This window comes from Cetorhinus maximus, chromosome 20 (assembly GCF_964194155.1).
Source record: "Cetorhinus maximus chromosome 20, sCetMax3.hap1.1, whole genome shotgun sequence".
NCBI lineage: Eukaryota > Metazoa > Chordata > Chondrichthyes > Lamniformes > Cetorhinidae > Cetorhinus > Cetorhinus maximus.
Window position 1 is genome coordinate 48,052,392 of NC_135898.1, and position 20,633 is coordinate 48,073,024.

Below are 20,633 nucleotides of genomic sequence, written 5' to 3' on the forward strand. Positions count from 1 at the left end.
TGTCTGGAGGTGCTTTGTGCAGACAAAGCCCATCTATTCTAAAACACTGTTGGCTATCAATGGTGGACCTAAAACGGCATTTCGAAAAATATTACTAGTGATTCAGAATAGAGCTCTCGTCTTTCTCCAAAAAGTCACAATTATCAGAATCCTCTGTATTGTGATAAAACCTTTCAGTTCTATTGGATAATGGTTTTCTAATGGAATACTACTTTTGGATGCTTTTCTATTACCACCATCATGTCAATGCAAAGCACCTTCTACTATGTGTAGTTCCATTAGAATGTCAAACTGGGTTTAAAAAGCGCCTGCTCAGTCAGTCCAATGGAGCCCCTGTGGTTTGCAAACTTCCAGCACTCTATTTAAAGTTGTGAGAGAGCAGACATATCCACATTTGTACTGTCACAACTTTAAAAGTTCCAGCTAGTGGGCAACATTCTGCACATGCAACATTCAACACACTCGAGTTAAAATTACTTTATTGGCAAGACCAGGGGTTGTTTATTTTCTTGGAGAATTAGATTTTGTGCAGTTGTGCCTTATATTATCATCTATCTGTAATGTAATTAAGTTCTGCATCTACTGTACATTTCTTGAGCAATTTCCATCATGCCTGCTAGCTAGCTTTAATCCTTAAGATATACACACAATTACAATTACACTCATCTTTCAGGTTTCTCAATCGGAGGTGATGATGTTGCTTTTCCAAACTCGAACCGCACGGGTGCAGACCTCCTGACACTAGGTGGCAGTGCTGTTCCTTCCTGAGGTCCATTATTGTACTTCCAACTAATGTTGGTATGTTTTATTTATTTTTAATAATTTCTTTTCTAGTTTTATTTCTACCTTCCCTATTGTTTCACACCTGCAGCACCTCTCTTCACAGCCGCCTCCAAGAACACACGCTTTAAGCTGCAGTCACAAGCACAGGCCTGAGGCATCCTTTCTCCTCTTCCTGCCAACATCCCACTCCCAATTCCGCTGACCACTTTTGGATTACTGCCCGTTACTCACTGCTCCCACAACCTCTCTGTTGTCGTTGGTACAGAATTTTTCCTTAAAGCCATCCTCCTAGTCAACATGTCAGCACCTTTAAGAACCAAACTGCTGATTTTTCAACTCACTGCTAGGAAATTGGTGAAATTGAAGGTCAAGGGAATTGATGGGGATGGGTGGGGGATTTGGTGGGGAATTGGTGGGGGTGGTTGGGGGGGGGGAGGGGGGGGTGGCGGGGGCATGAGAAAGGGAGCGGGCAGTTCTGAAATAGTCGACAGGACAAGGTAGGGTCATGGGTGACGGAACACGAAGCTTAGGGGAAGCTGCTAAGAGGCAATGCAGATGAAGAGAAGAAGCGTAAAAGAGTTGAAGGGAGGAAGATTTGAAAGATGGGAGGGTCGGGAAGGGTAAAGGAGTGAAAGAGAGGTGCACCGAGCAGACAGGAGATTGGAGGAGAGCAAAAGGAGACTGGGAAAGAGAAAATAGGGGAAAGGAGGGAATTGTGAAGCAGGAAGAGGGGGATAAGGGAAATAGGATCAAGGAAGGGATGAGGTCAGGAGGCATGGTGAGATTATTAGGCATGATGACTGTGAGATGTGGTGAAGATGGACAACACAACAGCGGATGAAGAATTTGAGAAAATATGAAAGGGAAAACAGAAGTGAAATGAAGTGGTTACAGATTGACCCCTTTCACACTGCTTTCCACTCAAACTCTGCACCAGCTCTCACCTAAACATTGCCCACAAGCTCCTGGTAACTCTCACCTAAACATTGCCCGCAAGCTCCCTATAACTCTAACCAAAACTTTACCCGCAATTTCCCTGTAACTCTCAGCGAAACATTACCCGCAATTTCCCTGTAACTCTCAGCGAAACATTACCCGCAACTCCCTGTAACTCTGACCTAAACATTACCCGCGAGCTCCCTGTAACTCTCAGCGAAACATTACCTGCAATTTCCCTATAACTCTAACCAAAACTTTACCCGCAATTTCCCTGTAACTCTCAGCGAAACATTACCCGCAATTTCCCTGTAACTCTCAGTGAAACATTACCCGCGAGCTCCCTGTAACTCTCAGCGAAACATTACCCGCAATTTCCCTGTAACTCTCACCTAAACATTACCCGCAATTTCCCTGTAACTCTCACCTAAACATTACCCGCAATTTCCCTGTAACTCTCAGCGAAACATTACCCGCAACTCCCTGTAACTCTCACCTAAACATTACCCGCGAGCTCCCTGTAACTCTCAGCGAAACATTACCCGCAAACTCCCTGTAACTCTAACCAAAACATTACCCGCAACTCCCTGTAACTCTCACCTAAACATTACCCGCGAACTCCCTGTAACTCTCACCTAAACATTACCCGCAAGCTCCCTGTAACTCTCAGCGAAACATTACCCGCAATTTCCCTGTAACTCTCAGCGAAACATTACCCGCAATTTCCCTGTAACTCTCACCTAAACATTACCCGCGAGCTCCCTGTAACTCTCACCTAAACATCAGCCGCAACTCCCTGTAACTCTCACCTAAACATTACCCGCAAACTCCCTGTAACTCTCACTTAAACATTACCTGCAAACTCACTGTAACTCTAACCAAAACATTACCCACAATTTCCCTGTAACTCTCACCTAAACATTACCCACAATTTCCCTGTAACTCTCACCTAAACATTACCCACAATTTCCCTGTAACTCTCACCTAAACATTACCCACAATTTCCCTGTAACTCTCACCTAAACATTACCCACACACTCCCTGTAACTCTCACTTAAACATTACCCGCAAGCTCCCTGTAACTCTCACCTAAACATTACCCACAAGCTCCCTGTAACTCTCACCTAAACATTACCCACACACTCCCTGTAACTCTCACCTAAACATTACCCGCAAGCTCCCTGTAACTCTCACCTAAACATTACCTGCAAACTTCCTGTAACTCTCACCTAAACATTACCCACAAGCTCCCTGTAACTCTCGAGGGAATTCAAAATTGGATCCAACTGCTCTACACTAACATCAGTAGCGCAGTCTCAATCAATGGGTGGGAAACAGATAGCTTTCCGATTAAATCTGGAGTCAGGCAGGGCTGTCCTCTCTCGCCTATTCTTTTCATGTGTTGCATAGAACCCTTTGCCGAGTCCATCAGGAAGGATCTGGGCATAAGAGGAGTGACGATCCCAGGCAGTGGAGGCACTCAGGTAAAAGCCTCCCTGTACATGAATGATGTCGCCGTCTTCTGTTCGGATGCGCTGTCAGTGCGCAGACTGATCCACATCTGCGACCAGTTCGAACTGGTCTCGGGAGCCAAGGTAAATCGTGGGAAGAGCGAGGCCATGTTCTTTGGGAACTGGGCTGACCGATCCTTTGTCCCCTTCACTGTCAGGGCTGACGGCCTGAGGGTGCTGGGGATATGGTTCGGAGGGACCAGGGCATGCGTTAGAAACTGGAAGGAGCGAGTGTCTATGGTGAAAAGGAAACTGGGCATGTGGGAGCGACGCTCCCTCTCCATTACGGGCAAGAACCTGGTCATCAGGTGTGAGGCACTCGCGCTGTTGCTGTACGTGGCGCAGGTCTGGCCCATTCCACACTCCTGCGTGGTGGCGATCACTCGAGCCATCTTCCGCTTTATCTGGAGGTCAAAAATGGATCGTGTCGGCAGGGACGTGATGTATAAGCCTCTAGATAAAGGGGGAAAAAACGTGCCCAACATCGCCCTCATACTGATGGCCACCTTTGTGTGCGGCTGCATCAAGCGGTGCGTAGACCCTCAGTACGCAAACACCAAGTGTCACTACATGCTGAGGTTCTACCTGTCCCCAGTGTTGCGAAGGATGGGTCTGACCACGCTGCCGCGGAACGCTCCAAGTAGTTGGACCGTGCTGTACCACCTGTCCCTCATAGAAAAATTTATGCAGAAAAACACCTTTGACCACAAGTCCATCAGGCAGTAGTCAGCACGTAACGTCTTAGAGGCCCTGAGGGAAAAGGAGAGGGTGGATCCTGTGGGATGGTTCCCCGAGCAGACTGTCAAAGTCATTTTGCAGAATGCCTCATTGCCAGAGCTTTCCAACAAGCACCAATACGTGGCTTGGCTGGTGGTGAGAAAGGCCTTCCCCGTCAGATCCTTCCTACACGTCAGGAGTCTCACCCCCTTGGCACATTGCCCTCGAGTTGGCTGTGGTGGAAGAGACCGTTGTTCACCTCCTTGTGGATTGTGCCTTTGCAAAGAAGGTCTGGAGAGAGATGCAGTGGTTGCTGTCGAGGTTCATCCCGAGCAGTTCTGTGACATAGGACTCTGTGCTCTACGGGCTGTTCCCAGGGACACACATCGAGACAAACACCAACTGCAGCTGGAGGTTCATCAACTCGGTGAAAGACGCGCTTTGGTCTGCCCGAAACTTGTTGGTCTTCCAGCACAAAGAGTTGTCCTCAACCGAATGTTGCGGACTGGCACAATCCAAAGTCCAGGACTACGTGCTGAGGGACGCACTAAAGCTTGGGGCAGCTGCCGCAAAGGCGCAATGGGGAAGGGTCGCTGTCTAAGACCTTTCTGCCACAGCGCACCGAGAGACTGGGAACTGTTTAAATCCCCTCGGGCTGTACAGCTCAAAATGAAAGGCTGTAAATGATTGTAATATTGTTTGTACTGATGCACCTGGTGATACATTTTGTAAAAGTTGAACCGGATTGTACCCTTGTAATGGTGTTTTTGAAATGGTTTGGAATGTGGTTGAAGATATTTTATGAATAAAGTATATTTTTCAACAAAAAAAGTAACTCTCACCTAAATATTACCCGCGATCTCCCTGTAACTCTCACCTAAATATTACCCGCGATCTCCCTGTAACTCTCACCTAAATATTACCCGCGAGCTCCCTGTAACTCTCACCTAAATATTACCCGCGAGCTCCCTGTAACTCTCACTTAAATATTACCCACGAGCTCCCTGTAATCCTCACCTAAACATTGCCCACAATCTCCCTGTAACTCTCACCTAAACAAAACCCGCAAACTCCCTGTAACTCTCATCTAAACATTACCCGCGAGCTCCCTGTAACTCTCACTTAAATATTACCCGCAAGCTCCCCGTAACTCTCAACTAAACATTACACACAAACCCCCTATAACTCTCACCTAAACATTACCCACAAACTCCCTGTAACTCTCAGCGAAACATTACCCGCAATTTCCCTGTAACTCTCAGCGAAACATTACCCACAAGCTCCCTGTAACTCTCACCTAAACATTACCCGCAAACTCCCTGTAACTCTCACTGAAACAGAACCAACAAACACCCTGTAACTCTCACCTAAACATAACCAACAAACACCCTGTAACTCTCACTGAAACAGAACCAACAAACTCCCTGTAACTCTCACCTAAACATTACCCGCAAACTCCCTGTAACTCTCAGCGAAACATTACCCGCAAACTGCCTGTAACTCTCATCTAAACATTACCCACAAACTCCCTGTAACTCTCACCTAAACATTACCCGCAAACTCCCTGTAACTCTCACCTAAACATTACCCACAAACTCCCTGTAACTCTCACCTAAACATTACCCGCAAACTCCCTGTAACTCTCACCTAAACATTACCCGCAAACTCCCTGTAACTCTCACCTAAACATTACCCGCAAACTCTCTGTAACTCTCACCTAAACATTACCCGCAAACTGCCTGTAACTCTCACCTAAACATTAGCCGCAAACTGCCTGTAACTCTCACCTAAACATTAGCCGCAAACTGCCTGTAACTCTCACCTAAACATTACACGCAAACTTCCTGTAACTCTCACCTAAACATTAGCCGCAAACTGCCTGTAACTCTCACCTAAACATTACCTGCAAACTGCCTGTATCTCTCAGCGAAACATTACCCACAATTTCCCTGTAACTCTCACCTAAACATTACCCGCGAGCTTCCTGTAACTCTCACCTAAACATTACCTGCAAACTCCCTGTAACTCTCACTTAAATATTGCCCGCAGTCTCCCTGTAACTCTCAGCAAAACATTACCCGCAACTCCCTGTAACTCTCACCTAAACATTACCCGCAAACTCCCTGTAACTGTCACAAAAACACTACCCGCAAACTCCCTGTAACTCTCACTTAAAAATTTTACCCGCAAACTCCCCATAACTCTCAACTAAACATTACACGCAAACTCCCTATAACTCTCATTGAAACATAACCAACAAACTCCCTGTAACTCTCACCTAAATATTACCCGCAAACTGCCTGTAACTCTCACTTAAACATTACCCACAAGCACCTGGTAACTCTCACCTAAACATTACCCGCGAGCTCCCTGTAACTCTCACTTAAATATTACCCGCAATCTCCCTGTAACTCTCACCTAAACATTACCCGCAAACTCCCTGTGACTCTCACTTAAACATTACCTGCAAACTCCCTGTAACTCTCACCTAAATATTACCCACAAGCTGCCTATAACTCTCACCTAAACACTACCCGTAAATTCCCTCTAACTCTCACCTAAACATTACCCGCAAACTCCCTGTAACTCTCACCTAAACATTACCTGCAAACTCCCTGAAACTCTCACCTAAACATTACCCGCAAACTCCCTGTAACTCTCACCTAAACATTACCCGCAAACTTCCTGTAACTCTAACCTAAACATTACCCGCAAACTCACTGTAGTTCTCACCTAAACATTACCTGCAAACTCCCTGTAACTCTCACCTAAACATTACCCGAAACTCACTGTAGCTCTCACCTAACCGTTACCTGCAAACTCCCTGTAACTCTCACCTAAACATTACCTGCAAACTCCCTGTAACTCTCACGTAAACATTACCCGCAAACTCCCTGTAACTCTCAGCGAAACATTACCCACAAACTCCCTGTAACTCTCACCTAAACATTACCCAAAACTCACTGTAGCTCTCATCTAAACATTACCCGCAAGCTTCCTGTGACTCTCAACTAAACATTACCTGCAACTCCCTGTAACTCTCACCTCAACATTACCCACAAGCTGCCTGTAACTCTCACCTAAGCATTACCCTTAAACTCCCTGTAACTCTTACCTAAACATTACCCAAAACTCACTGTAGCTCTCACCGAAACATTACCCACACACTCCCTGTAACTCTCACCTAAACATTACCTGCAAACTCCCTGTATATCTCACTGAAACATTATCCACAAGCTCCCTGTAACTCTCACCTAAACATTACCCGAAACTCCCTGTAACTCTCACCTGAACATTATCCGCAAGCTGCCTGTACCTCTAGCTGAATCCCACCCCTGATCATCTACTGTCACCACCAAATGAATAAGGACAGGGAAGCCCAATAACGAAAGACAAATCACAGAGAAAGGAGAAACAGAAAACAATCACGGAAAGATCACAAGAAAGGAGAACACAAAGGTACAAAGCACAGGGAGAGAATTAAACAAAGAGAAGAGGACACAGTTAATAAAAACGTATGGAGGATGCACACAACTCCCAGCATGAAAAGACACCAATTGATGTTCAAAACGGCAAACTCCAACTTCACAAGAACGCCACTAAAGATCCATTCGGATTGTTTTCCACCTGTCCTGTGTACCATCACACACTTTGCAGTGTTCGTGTGTGTGGGAATAAATGTAGGATAATTCAAACTTCTTAAACAATAATTCCTAGTTAATCGTTTCAGGAATGCTACCTTGTATAAATCATACTGATCAGATGCCACTTCGAATTGCATTAGAATGTAGCTGCTAAATATTATTGAATGCATGTCAGTTGTTCAATAGCAATGTACCTTCGTAACATTAGGAACATTCTGCACCTTCTTCGTACGTGCTGTCCATCCCACTACCCCCACATCCAATGGAAAAACTATCTCACTCTGTGGAGACACAAGATTATTCTCAAAACTGGAGTCTCTGGTCACATTAAAAAGTCTCGTGGCCACTTCTGCCATGCCATTCCTCGACCTGAATAGAAACATGCTGCCTCTATCTGCATTGACCAGGGTGACAATCCTCTGGAGTACCTTGTGCATCTGATTCTCCACATTGCAGTCATCCTGCATCTCTTTGACCAACTCAAACACAATGTCAGACTCCTCCAGCTTGCACAGGTCTTTGAAGGAGGCCCAGTCCTTTAACTCTGCCTTTGCATCCTTGAAGATTGCACCAATTGTCTCTGGCCTGAGTTTCCTGTCAAAATATTCCTTGGCGAATTGTGGGTTGTTCTCCAAGTATTTCTCAACAACTTCCTTGCTAATGTCTCCCATGTTTGCTGCTACTTTTCTTTTTAGATTTGCATCACTGAAGGTTGGGAGAGAAAGGGTGAAATCAGCAGTCCTTCTTTGGTAGCTGCAGGACAAGGTTAGTTCGAGGCATCAGGCATCCCATTTGTCATGGCAGGTCTGGCCAGTTGCTTCCAGGGTTGACAGACGGCAACGATTAATGATTGTGAAAACTTCCAGACTGCTCCTCGCCCTGACGTCAGGACTTTAAATCCTAATGAATGCATTAGATCATGAATCCTTATCTTCATTCGAGAATGAGCAATCCCGTTACTGAACCCGATTAATACTTCCAAAGATCACTGCTCCACGTGAGACAACCACAATCAGTTTAGAGCTTCTTTTCGCCTCCAAAGCTTATTATGTGTGCAATATCAGCTGACTTTTAACGTGTGCTGTGCCGTTTGGGAACCCATGCCTTTAAACGCCCGCAATGTTGTGCTTTAGGAAGTTTCAACTTTAAATAAAGCGATGTAAAGATAAATGGTTAACATTCTGTGTGAACCAGAAGCGTGTGGACACCGGCTGCCTGACAATGCAGCTGGACTTAGGCTTCATTTTTAAAAAGGCAGTTCGCTTTTTTCCCCCCTTATAAACTAATCTGTCCACGGAATATTCAAGCTACTGCTTTCAAGAATAAATATACCTGTTAATTTTGAGTAGGTTGCATTTTGGGCCCACGTTTGCATGTATTGTCATCCAGCATAGTTTACTGTAAAGATTGCAGATGATTTCTACCCCATCATAAAACAACATTTTGCGATTTAAACGCATTGGGCTGACCCCAGGAGCTTTGAAAAGAAATAAAAACAGAAAACGCTGGAAATAGTCAGGCCAGGCAGCATCTGTGGGGAGAGAAAGTTAATTTTTCAGCTGAACCTCTGGCTAGAACTGGAGGAAGCTCAGGCTTGAAGCAAGTACAGAGGCAGGGAAAGGGTACATGATTACATTTCTCTCCACAGATGCTGTCAGACCTGAGTTTTTCCAGCAATTTTTGTTTTTGTTTCAGATTTCCAGCATCCGCAGTATTTTGCTTTTAACAAAAGAGGAGATATGTGATTGAGTGGAAAGCAAGTGAGATTAAATGATAAAAGGGATGATGGTGCAAGACAAAGTGGGATGGTAATGGGACTAGTAAAGAAACAAAGATGTGTCAAGAAGAGGTGTAAATGGCAAGAGCAGAATCTGCACCAACAGTTGCTATCCAAACAGTGTGAGTAATGGTTATAACTGAAGTTGTTGAACTTAATTTTGAATCTGGAAGACTGTAAATTACCTAATTAAAAGATGAGGTGCTGTTGCTTGAGCTTATACTAAATTTCACTGGAACAGTGTAGGAGGCTGAAATCAGAATGGGAGTGGGGCAGAGAATTACAATGTGGTTGAACGAAAATGCGGGATTACACGTGTAGACTGAACAGAGGCATTCCGCAAAGCAGTTACTTAATCTGCATTTGGTCTTCCACATTGGGAACTTTTCACCCTTTCATAGGCCTTCCCTTTTGTTCTTACACCACCCACCCTTTACCTACCTCTGCACTTGTTTAAAACCTGTCACATCTCTAACTTTTTAAAAATTCTGATGGTAAGTCTAAAATATCCTAAAATGTCTGTTTCTCTCTCTGGGGACGCTGCTTAACTGCTGAGTGTTTCTGTTTTTATTTCCACTTGTGTGCATCTGCGCTATTTTGCTTTTGTTTTGAGGAGAAATGTTGGCGAATGTTACAGCATTGGGACAGTGGAGGAGTCACATTGGGAAAGAGATAAAACCTCTTGCTTCCTGTAATTCCCCATAATACGATCAACAGTGTTGCTATTTGCACCTTGGATAGTAGAGCTTTCCTTAATATACTTTCTGAATTTAAAGTATTGGAAAATATGTTTAAATTTAGCTTGGTGGGGAACCTATCAGGAATCAAGAGGAGTTAAAAAATGTTGTAAATATTGAACAATGACATAAATTCAGTGGTTCTGATCAGCACTGTTCAGGTGGAGAGTGTCTCCAAAGTTAAAGCTTTTTTTAAACTTGTTCTTGGGATGTAACACTCTTACCTAGTAAGGATAGTCCAATAGGACAAAATCATTCCCACTGAGCCAAGATGCAGTTGAAGGCAAAAGAATTTCACCAACCAGGTGGCTGAAAACCAAGCACATAGTCCTTGCAGTAATATGATATATGAGAAATGAATATGAATAATGTTCTGTCTCATGGTTGTTTTCACCATTGGATAGCTGGCATTTTACTCCATGTATTTTCTATTTGGTTTCACATGGGTTTTCATCACTTCTCTGAAGATACTAGGTGCAGGAATCTGGGAAGTTCGGGTGTGACTTTTATAAATGTGTATGAGCCATCAAGCATGGCCAAGAATGTCTTTTATCCAAATTCCATAAGTGCTTTCTGCATTCAGTATTGCACAACTAATTCAGTAGGTTTATGTGCATGTCAATGCCCAGGGTCAATGGTCAAATGGATCTGTAACCTTTATGAATAACAGTATGTATGATTAAAATGTATTTCATGACATAACCATGCCATAGGAACAGGAATAGACTACCCAGCCCCTCAAGCATGTTTTAATGTTCAGCTGGATAATAGCTGCTCAACTCCCTCTACCCACATTGGTTCTGCAACTCTTCGTCTCCTTGCCAAACAATAATCTATTAACTGCATAATCTGGCAAAGGATCTATACTTGAAATGTTAACTGGCCTCTTCTCTGCATAGATACTGATAGAGCTATTAAGTATCTTCTGTTTCTGTTTCAGATAGCTAGCATCTGCAGTTTTGTGCTTATTATAGTTTTCTCACAATTGGTTTTCCTTTAGTTTTCTTCTAGGAGCTTATAATATTTCATTCCAATCCATTATATATGTAATGACATTTCAGAAGGATTTTTGTAGAGAATCTGCCTAGCCTTTTTCAGGCATTTTCATTATTCGCCTCATTAATTAACGTTCCAGCTAAATTAAACAACCTAGCAAAACTGGAATATAATTTCAGTTAATGTAAGGGATGAAGGTAGGGATGCTAAATTAAAACAAATTTAACCCAATTATGTCTGGAGTTGAAGGAGCAGCTTCTGCATGAAAAGTACTTTGCAAGCTTTTTCCATTTCTTACCAATGGAAACAATAGCATTATGTTACTGGACTAGTAATCCTAATCACTGAATCACAGAATCACAGTGCAGAAGAGGCCCTTCAGCCCATCGAGTCTGCACTGACAGGTGAGAAAGACCTGACCTACCTACCTAATCCCATTTACCAGCACTTGGCCCATAGCCTTGAATGCTATGACGTGCCAAATGCTCATCCGGGTACTTTTTAAAGGATGTGAGGCAACCCGCCTCCACCACCCTCCCAGGCTGCGCATTCCAGATCATCACCACCCTCTGGGTAAAAAAGTTTTTCCTCACATTCCTCCTAAACCTCCTTCCCCTCACCTTGAACTTATGTCCCCTCGTAACTGAACCTTCAAGCTGCTCCCTATCCACCCTGTCCATGCCCCTCATAATCTTGTGCACCTCAATCAGGTCGCCCATCAGTCTTCTCTGCTCCAATGGAAACAACCGAAGTCTATCCAACCCCTCTCCATAACTTAAATGTTTCATCCCAGGCAACATCCTGGTGAACCTCTTCTGCACCCCCTCCAGTACAATCACATCCTTCCTATAATGTGGCGGCCAGAACTGCACATTATACTCCAGCTGTGGCCTCACCAAAGTTCTATACAACTCCAACATGACCTCCCTACTTTTGTAATCTATGCCTCGATTGATAAAGGCAAGTGTCCCATATGCCTTTTTCACCACCCCATTAACATGCCCCTCCGCCTTCAGAGATCAATGGACACACACGCCAAGGTCCCTTTGTTCCTCAGAACTTCCTAGTGTCATGCTGTTCATTGAATACTTCCTTGTCAAATTACTCCTTCCAAAGTGTATCACCTCACATTTTTCAGGGTTAAATTCCATTTGCCACTTATCTGCCCATTTGACCATCCCATCTATATCTTCCAGTAGCCCAAGACACTCAACCTCACTGTTAACCACCCGGCCAATCTTTGTGTCATCCGCAAACTTACTAATCCTACCCCCCACATAGTCATCTATGTCGTTTATATAAATGACGAATAATAGGGGACCCAGCACAGATCCCTGTGGTACGCCACTGGACACTGGCTTCCAGTCACTAAAGCATCCTTCTGTCATCACCCTCTGTCTCCTACAACTAACCCAATTTTGAATCCACCTTATCAAATTACCCTTTACCCATGTGCATTAGCCTTCTTTATAAGTCTCCCATGTGGGACCTTGTCAAAGGCTTTGCTGAAATCCATATAAACTACATCAACTGCACTACCCTCATCTACACACCTGGTCACCTCTTCAAAAAATTTAATCAAATTTGTTAGGCATGACCTCTCTCTGACAAAGTCATGCTGACTATCCCTGATCAAACCTTGCCTCTCCAAGTGGAGATAGATTCTCTCCTTCAGAATTTTCTCCAATAGTTTCCCTACCACTGATGTGAGACTCACTGGCCTGTTGTTCCCTGGCTTCTCTCTACAACCCTTCTTAAATAGCGGAGCCACATTAGTTGTTCTCCAGTCCTCTGGCACCTCCCCCGTGGCCAGAGAGGAATTAAAAATTTGGGTCAGGGCCCCTGCGATCTCCTCCTTTGCCTCCCTCAGCAGTCTGGGACACAAATCATCGGGACCTGGAGATTTGTCCACTTTTAAGCCTGCCAACACCTCCAACACCTTGTCACTCCCTATACCAATTTGCTCAAGAACCTCACAGTCTCTCTCCCCAAGTTTGATACTTTCATCCTCATTTTCTTGGGTGAAGATGGATGTGAAGTATTCATTCAACACTCTGGCAATGTCCTCCAGCTCCATCCATAGATTGCCCCCTTGGTCCATTATGGGCCCTACTCTTTCCCTGGTTATCCTCTTCCCATTGATATACTTATAGAATATCTTGGGATTTTCCCTACTTTTACCAGTCAGAGCTTTCTCATATCCCCTCTTTGCTCTCCTAATTGCTTTCTTAAGCTCCACCCTGCACTTTCTGTACTCCAGTAATGCCTCCGCTGATTTACTCCCCTTGTACCTGCTAAAAGCCTCTCTTTTCCTTCTCATCGTATCCTGAATATCTCTGGTCATCCGTGGTTCTCTGAGCACGTTACTGCTTCCTATCACCCTAGAGGGAGCATGTTGAGCCTGTACCCTCCCCATTTCCTTTTTGAACGCCCCCCCCACCCCGCTCCTCTGTAGAGTTCCCTGCAAGTAGCTGTTCCCAGTCTACCTTGGCCAGATCCTGCCTTATTTTACTAAAATCTACTCTCCCCCAATCCAAAACATGTTTTTGCATGGTCTGGAGACTTGAATTTAAATCCTACTGTAGCAAGTGTGGAATGTAAATCCTGTTAATTATATACATCTGGAATAAAAGGCTAATATCAGTTATAGTGACCATATAACAACCAGATTGCTGTAAAAACCCATAGGTTCACTATGTCCTATAGGGAAGGAAATCTTTCCTTACCCAGTCTGGCCTACAGCAACATGGTTAACTCTTAACTGCCCTCTGAAGTGGCCAAGCCAGCCAGTCAGTTGTATCAAACCGCTATGAGAAAATATAATCAGAAGAAAACTGACAGACCACCCAATATTTGACCTGAAGGAAAACCCAATAAAACTTTGAGATGACCAGTACTGGTCTGAACTGGAATGCCATTTTAAGGGGTACAGGACCAGTTCAGACCAGTATCAGCCATTTCCAAGTTTTACTGGGTTTTCCTCTTGGGTAGGCATCAGATTTGGACTTGAAAAAGACAAACCCAGCCCAATCTACCCTGCAAAATTCTCCTCACTAACATCTGGGGACTTGTACTAAAACTGGGAGAGCTGTCCTACAGACTAGTCAAGCAACAACCTGAAATAACCATACTGACCAAACCATACTTTACAGCCAATGTGCCAGGCACCACCATCACCATGCCACATGTATGTCCTGCCACACCGGCAGGATAGAACCACCAGAGCTGGCCGCACCGTGGTATGAAGTCAGGAAAGAGTGGCCCAGGGAGTTCTCATCATTGAGCCCACCTCCGCAAAGCCTCATACATCAGGTCAAACATGGACAAGGAAACCACCTGCTGATTGCTACCTGTTGCCCTCAGCTAATAATTCAGTATTCCTCCAATGTTGAACATCACTTAAAAGAAGCACCAATGGCAGAACGGGTACAGAGTATAGTCAGGAGGACTTCAATATCCATCTCCAAGAGTGGCTCAGTAGCTCCCCTTTAGGACATATCTGTCAGACTGGGCCTGCAGCAGATAGTTAGAGAACAAACAACAGAGTCTGTCGTCTTGACCAATTTACCTAAGACAAGTGACCTGTCCACAGCACAGTACGGTTCTATTGGAGACAGAGTCTATCTTCACGCTGAGGACACCCTACATTGTGTTGTGTGGCACTACCATCATGCTCAATGGGATAGATTCAGAACAGATCTAGCAGCTGAAAACTGGGCATCCAGAGGTGCTGTGGGCCATCAACAGCAGCAGAATTGCACTCAATCACAATCTCTAACCACATGGCCTGGCATATCCCCCACTACCATCAAAACAGGGGATCAACTCTGGTTCAATGGAGAGGTAGAAGAGCATACAAGGTGTAGCACCATGCATACCTAAAAATGAGATGCCAAGCAGGTGAAGCAACAACACATGCATGCTAAACAGCAGAATCAGCATGCTATACACAGAGCTAAGCAATTCTGTAACCAATGGATCAGCCCTGCAGAATGGCCAGATGCTGTGTTAAATGGCCGTGGACAATTAAACAACTAAGGCGGGTGGGGGTTGGGGGGAGGGGGGTGGGGGGGGTGGTGTGGGCGTGAGGTGAGAGGATCCATGAACATCGCCATCCTCAATGATCGCAGAGCCTAGAAGGTCAGAGCAAAAGATGAGGCTAAGGCTTTGGAACCACCTTCAGCCAGAAGTGCTGAGTGGATGATCCATCTTTGCCTTCTAGCGAAGTCCCCACAATCACAGAAGCCTGTCTTCAGCCAATTCAATTCACACCAAATGATGTAAAGAAATCATTGAGTTCTTCGGATACAGTGAAGGCTTTGAGCTCCAATGACATCCCAGCTACAGTGCTGAAGACTTGTGCTTCTGAACTAGCCCATACACCTAGCCAAGCTGTTCCAATACAACAACAACACTGGCATCTACCCAACAATATAGAAAATTGCACAGAAATGTCCCGTTCACAAAAAGCAGGCCAAATCTATTCCAGCCAGTTACATTCAGCCTGCTTTCACTCATCAGCAAAGCGATGGAAAAGATCGTTGATGGTCCTATCAAGTGACACTTACTCACCAATAACCTCTTCACTAATGTTCAGTTCTACCAGGACCACTCACCTCCAGACATTATTACAACCTTGGTCCAAGAATGGACAAAAAAGCTGAATTCTAGCAGTGAGGTAAGAGTGGCTACCATTTATATCAAAGTAATATTTGACCAAGTGTGGCATCAAAGTGCCCTATTGAAGTCAATAGGAATCAGCGGGAAAACTCTCCACTGGTTGGAGTCATAGCTAGCACAAAGGAAGATGGTTGTGATTGTTGAAGGACAATCATTCCAGCCACAGGACAACGTGGCAGGAGTTCCTCAGGGCAGTGTCCTAGGCCCAACCATCTTCAGCTGCTTCATAAATGACTTTCATTCCATCATTAGATTAGAAATGGTGATGTTTGCTGATGATTGCACAGTATCCAGTGTATCTTGGACCAATTGTATTAGTGGAGCCCTCCTCATAGAAGGGGGCACTAATCAGTAACTGATGGTTACTTTCACAACTTCTCAGGTAATGACTCCATGTCCACATGCAACAAGATCTGGATAATATTCATGCTTGGGATGGTAAGTGGCAAGTAACACCCACACCACACAAGTGCCAATGAAAGAAAGACCAAACTCCTCCCATCGTATTCAATTACATTATCATAGCTGAATTCCCCACCATCAACATCTTGAGAGTCACCACACTGCAGCGGTTCAAGAAGTTGACTCACCACCACCTTCTCAATGGCAAAAAATGCTGGTATTGAAGACAATGGCCATATCCTGTGAATGAATGAAAGATGAAATGCAAACCATACTAGTGACTAACAATACCAATATGCAGGCTCTAGTAATTTACATCAAAGAGACAGAGAGTATTAGCTTTTATTTTGCTGCATCCAGTAAACTGGCATCAGTTTCTCCTATTTCCAAAAAGTAACCATCAGTTTCTGATGAGTGCCCCCTTCTATGAGGAGAGCATTACTAATACAATTGGTCCAAGATAAACTAATAGTATATGAGGGTCCCTGAATGCAAAACCTGAAAAATCTGTGGAATAATCAAGAACATCTGCAAAGGTGATCCAGTATGTTCTGGGATCAGGAAAGTCATTGGGGAGATGAATGAGGATCAATAGATTGTCTTTATCCAATTACAGTCACTGATCTTAAAGTTGTGAGAGTTTCTGATGAAGTAAATTGGAAGTTACTATTTCCATTGGTCATGAGTAATGCAAGAGCATAAATTTCACATCATCGTCAAAAGAAAAAAGAGAGGTTAGGGCATTTTTGTTTATATGCAGAGCATGTTTAGAAACTGAAAGACCCTACCAGAAACAGTGGTGGAATCCATAGTATCTTTTAAGAGGGGAAGGGATAAAAATATGAAAAATAGGAATTTTAAATGGTAGCAGGTTTGGGACCGAGTGGATAACTCCTTAAGAAACCTGGAATAGGTGTGATAGGCTGAATGGTCCTCTACCACTCTATAGAATTTTATGATTCTATATTATTTTTCTATTCACTAAAGCCTGTGCTCTGTCACAACTAAACCTGGACTAGTGCTAATGGTTTCCATTGGAGGGCGACTACACAAATGAACTGCAATGATACCAGGGCTTAAAGAGTTCAATTACGCAGTGAGCTTGAACAATCTTAGCTTCTATTTTCTTGAGTTTAGAACGTTAAGAGGTGATCAAATCAAGGTGTTCAAAATGATTAAGGAATTAGATAGTGTAAATGCAGAGAAACTATTTCCTCTGATGGAAGAGTCCAGTAAAATAGGGCATGATCTTAAAATTAAAGCAACACAATTAATCCAATGTGGTGTGGTGCATGTACCCTATTGACATCAAGGAATGGTAGCAATGGATTAATGGGCTGAAGTTTTAGGATGGTGAGGTTCGCGGCTCCAATTTTACGGTCTAACGAGTGTTGATTGGCATAAGGCGGGACTTCTGCCCCTCAGTCGGAGGAAGTCAGCCTTGGGGAGCTGCTGGTCAATCAGATTGGCCGGCAGCTCTCCAGTCCCCCCAGCAACAGCGCTGCTGGAAGAAGCACCCCACAGAACTGTCAGACTGAAGTCTCAGGAACCAGGGGCCCAGGTAAATGTCAGAGGTCCCAGGGTGGGGAGGGCAGGAAAAGCCTGTGGGGGTTGCAAGGGTGGTGATCGGGGTCCCGTTGGATAGGCCGTGGGGAGAGGGCGGTCTTGAGGTCATCTTAAGGGGAGGGTGCCCCCAGTCAGAAGGGGGCTTCTGGCGGAGGCGCCCACCTCCCCAACCTTCCCACCTGAGTTCAACCTTTCTTCATTTCCTACTTCCCCGCACCCCTCCCCGCCAAGCTGTCATCTGTCCGCCAACCCAAAAATTGAGGCTGGGCAGGAAATGGCTCTTAAGTGACCATTAATTGGCCACTTAAAGGCCTCAATTGGGGCAAGGGCAGGCTTCCCATCCGAGGCCTTGCCCGCTCCAGTGTAAAATCACTGCAAGGTCGGGGCGGGAACTGGGAAGGAATCCTGTTCCTTCAATTTCACATTCCCAACAACCCCCCCTTCCCCTTGAACCCCACCTCCGAACCTAACGCAGTGGGAGCGTAAAATTCTGGCCAATGTACCTTTTGATGAGTTGTACTACTTATCAGATTTCTCATAAGAAGCTCCTTGTATGTGGTGCCTATCAAATTCACAGATGCCTGCTGAACAGCTAATGGTTATCCTCCTAATGTGTGGGACAGGGACAAGTGGAGAAAGTGAGGCTCAAAGATGACGCACCTGGTGATAGAATCTCAGAACCATGTCAACTTTCTGTAATAGACCCAATAATCCAGTGCCTGCACTGGACAGGTCTATAGTACATCAGGACATTACTAATAAGCCAGCCAAGCTAGCTCACTAATGGAACATGGAGTGGTAAGCCAGATTGTACTCTAGATACAGAAAGAAGAAAGAACTTGCTTTTATATAGAGCCTTTCACAATTAAAGGACATATACCCTGCGAACTTAAACACTACTGTTAAGATGATCCTAGTTGCATGGGTTATTTGATTATTTGATGCAGTATTCCTGTGCATATCGTGGGATGACCAGAAAAAAAAATCAACAACACTGCAGTGACTTGTATTTAAATGTAGCGTTCCTAGGGTCCAGGATTCTTCTTACTTGGCTCCAGTTAAGCCTCAAGCCAATGTTCTAACAGGTAATGGTGGTACTAGATGGAAAAGTAACAGCATTATGAAAATGATGTACAGCTCTTCCTGTTTCTCTTCTACATAGGGAAATCTGTTCACCTAATATGTTTTCAGGAAGGTAATATAACCTTAATGGGCTATATTTAAAATACATTATACTTTACTGATTTTTTTATTATTGCAATAGCAACACACAGTCATACTTCCATAATTTGTAGTTTGCAATGTGTCTCAGTAATGTATGCTGCTCTTTCTTTCTTCTTATGCACAGTCTCCAGCCAATGGGTCTCATACAGCTGCAACATCCACACATTAAATTCATCTGATTGATTAAGACTGGCAACTTGGTCCAGAAGGTGAGTTTTTCTTTAGGGTCAGTCTTTCCAACTGTTACTATTTCCAGTAAACAACAACAGCCTGTGTTTATATACAGATTTTAAGAAGAAAATTACCAAAGGAATCCTACAGATTTAATTTCATTTAAGTAGATTAGCAAAAAAACCAGAGTCAACACAAGGAAAAACCTTTTTTCTCTTCAAAAGAACTGGCACAGTCCCGGTGGGCTGAATGGCCTCCTTCTGTGCTGTGCTGTGCTGTTCTATTCTATTCTATCGGACTTCATAGACAAAATCAGCCAAGAATTGACACTGAGCCCGGACAGTAGATAACAGGACAGATGATCAAAAACTTGGCCAAAGAGATTGGCTTTAAAGGAGGAGTGAAAGTTGGTGGGGTGGCAGGTTCAAACTAGGCATTCAAGAGGGCATTAGATGATTATTTGAATGTGCAAGGGTGCGGGGGAAAAGCAGGAGAATGACACCAATTCGTGATGCTCATTTGGAGAGCCAGTGCAGAAATGATGGGCCAAATGGCTTCCTCCTGCTCCGTAACAATTCTGTGACTCTGAAATGTTTAGGGAGGGGATTCCAGAGCTTAGGGTCTAGATAGCTGAATCCGTGGCACCAATGGTGGGGTGAAGGGAGTGCGGGATAGACAAAAGGTCTGAGATGGAGGAATGCAAAGTTCTTGGAGGGTTGTAGGGCTGAAAGACGTGACAGAAATAGGGAGGATCAAGTCCATGCAAGGCTTGTGCTGTTCAGTGGCAACATGATTCCTGTAGTAGCATCACAATGTCAGAATATACTATATACTGGGATCCATATGGAGACCAGACATCTTGTTAGAATGTAGGCCATGGCACCTTGTGGCATTACATGAATTCACATATTATCTACATATACCTAACTGGAAAATCTATGGTTCACTATCCAAGCTAGGATATGAAGAGCAACCTGACCAATGTTCTGCAGCACTGTTGGGACCTGTAGTCCAGCACAAATTACCACCTTCTCAACAGGAAGGATGAGGAGAAAATATAGTTGGAGAAAAGCATGACCCACGCTGGCTGTCATTATGCCGCTAAGGTTCAAAGATAAAAAAGGAATTCTTCAAGATGCTCTTGTGGGCTGAGGATCCCAGTGTTGCACCAGCATGTTGAGGAATTATAAATATTTATTCCAGAGAAGCACTTCCGCCCTGATGAAATAACAAAGGCCCAGTTACATAAAAAGCAAAACACTGTGTATCCTGCAAATCTGAAGTTATATCATTTTATGATGACGATCCAATTTAATTAATGAACTAAAATGCTTAGGTATAAACTCAGCAGCACATTGAACTTGATAAACCTTTTGTCCCAGAGTGCGTTTACTTGCACAAACTAAAGTCAGTGTGCAAATAATATCCCTTTAACAAATATTCCTGGTACAAAGTGCAATAAGATTTCAGCATATGGCACTGACCCAGT

The 20,633-nt window shown here is 44.1% G+C and overlaps 2 protein-coding genes across 2 annotated transcripts in view; one reads left to right on the forward strand and one right to left on the reverse strand.

Moving 5' to 3' along the window:
• pde6c (phosphodiesterase 6C, cGMP-specific, cone, alpha prime) overlaps nt 1-8,262 on the reverse strand; it is a 39,765-nt gene extending 31,503 nt beyond the window's left edge. Inside the window, exon 1 of the mRNA XM_078566007.1 lies at nt 7,786-8,262. Within this exon, the coding sequence (XP_078422133.1) occupies nt 7,786-8,262 (477 nt within the window). The remainder of the gene's footprint in view (nt 1-7,785) is intronic.
• The window catches only part of fra10ac1 (FRA10A associated CGG repeat 1), a 91,981-nt gene extending 72,800 nt beyond the window's left edge, over nt 1-19,181 (forward strand). The window contains exon 14 of the mRNA XM_078566009.1: nt 19,098-19,181. Coding sequence (XP_078422135.1) covers nt 19,098-19,152 — 55 coding nt within the window. The 3' untranslated portion in view covers nt 19,153-19,181. The remainder of the gene's footprint in view (nt 1-19,097) is intronic.
• The last annotated feature ends 1,452 nt before the right edge of the window (nt 19,182-20,633 follow it).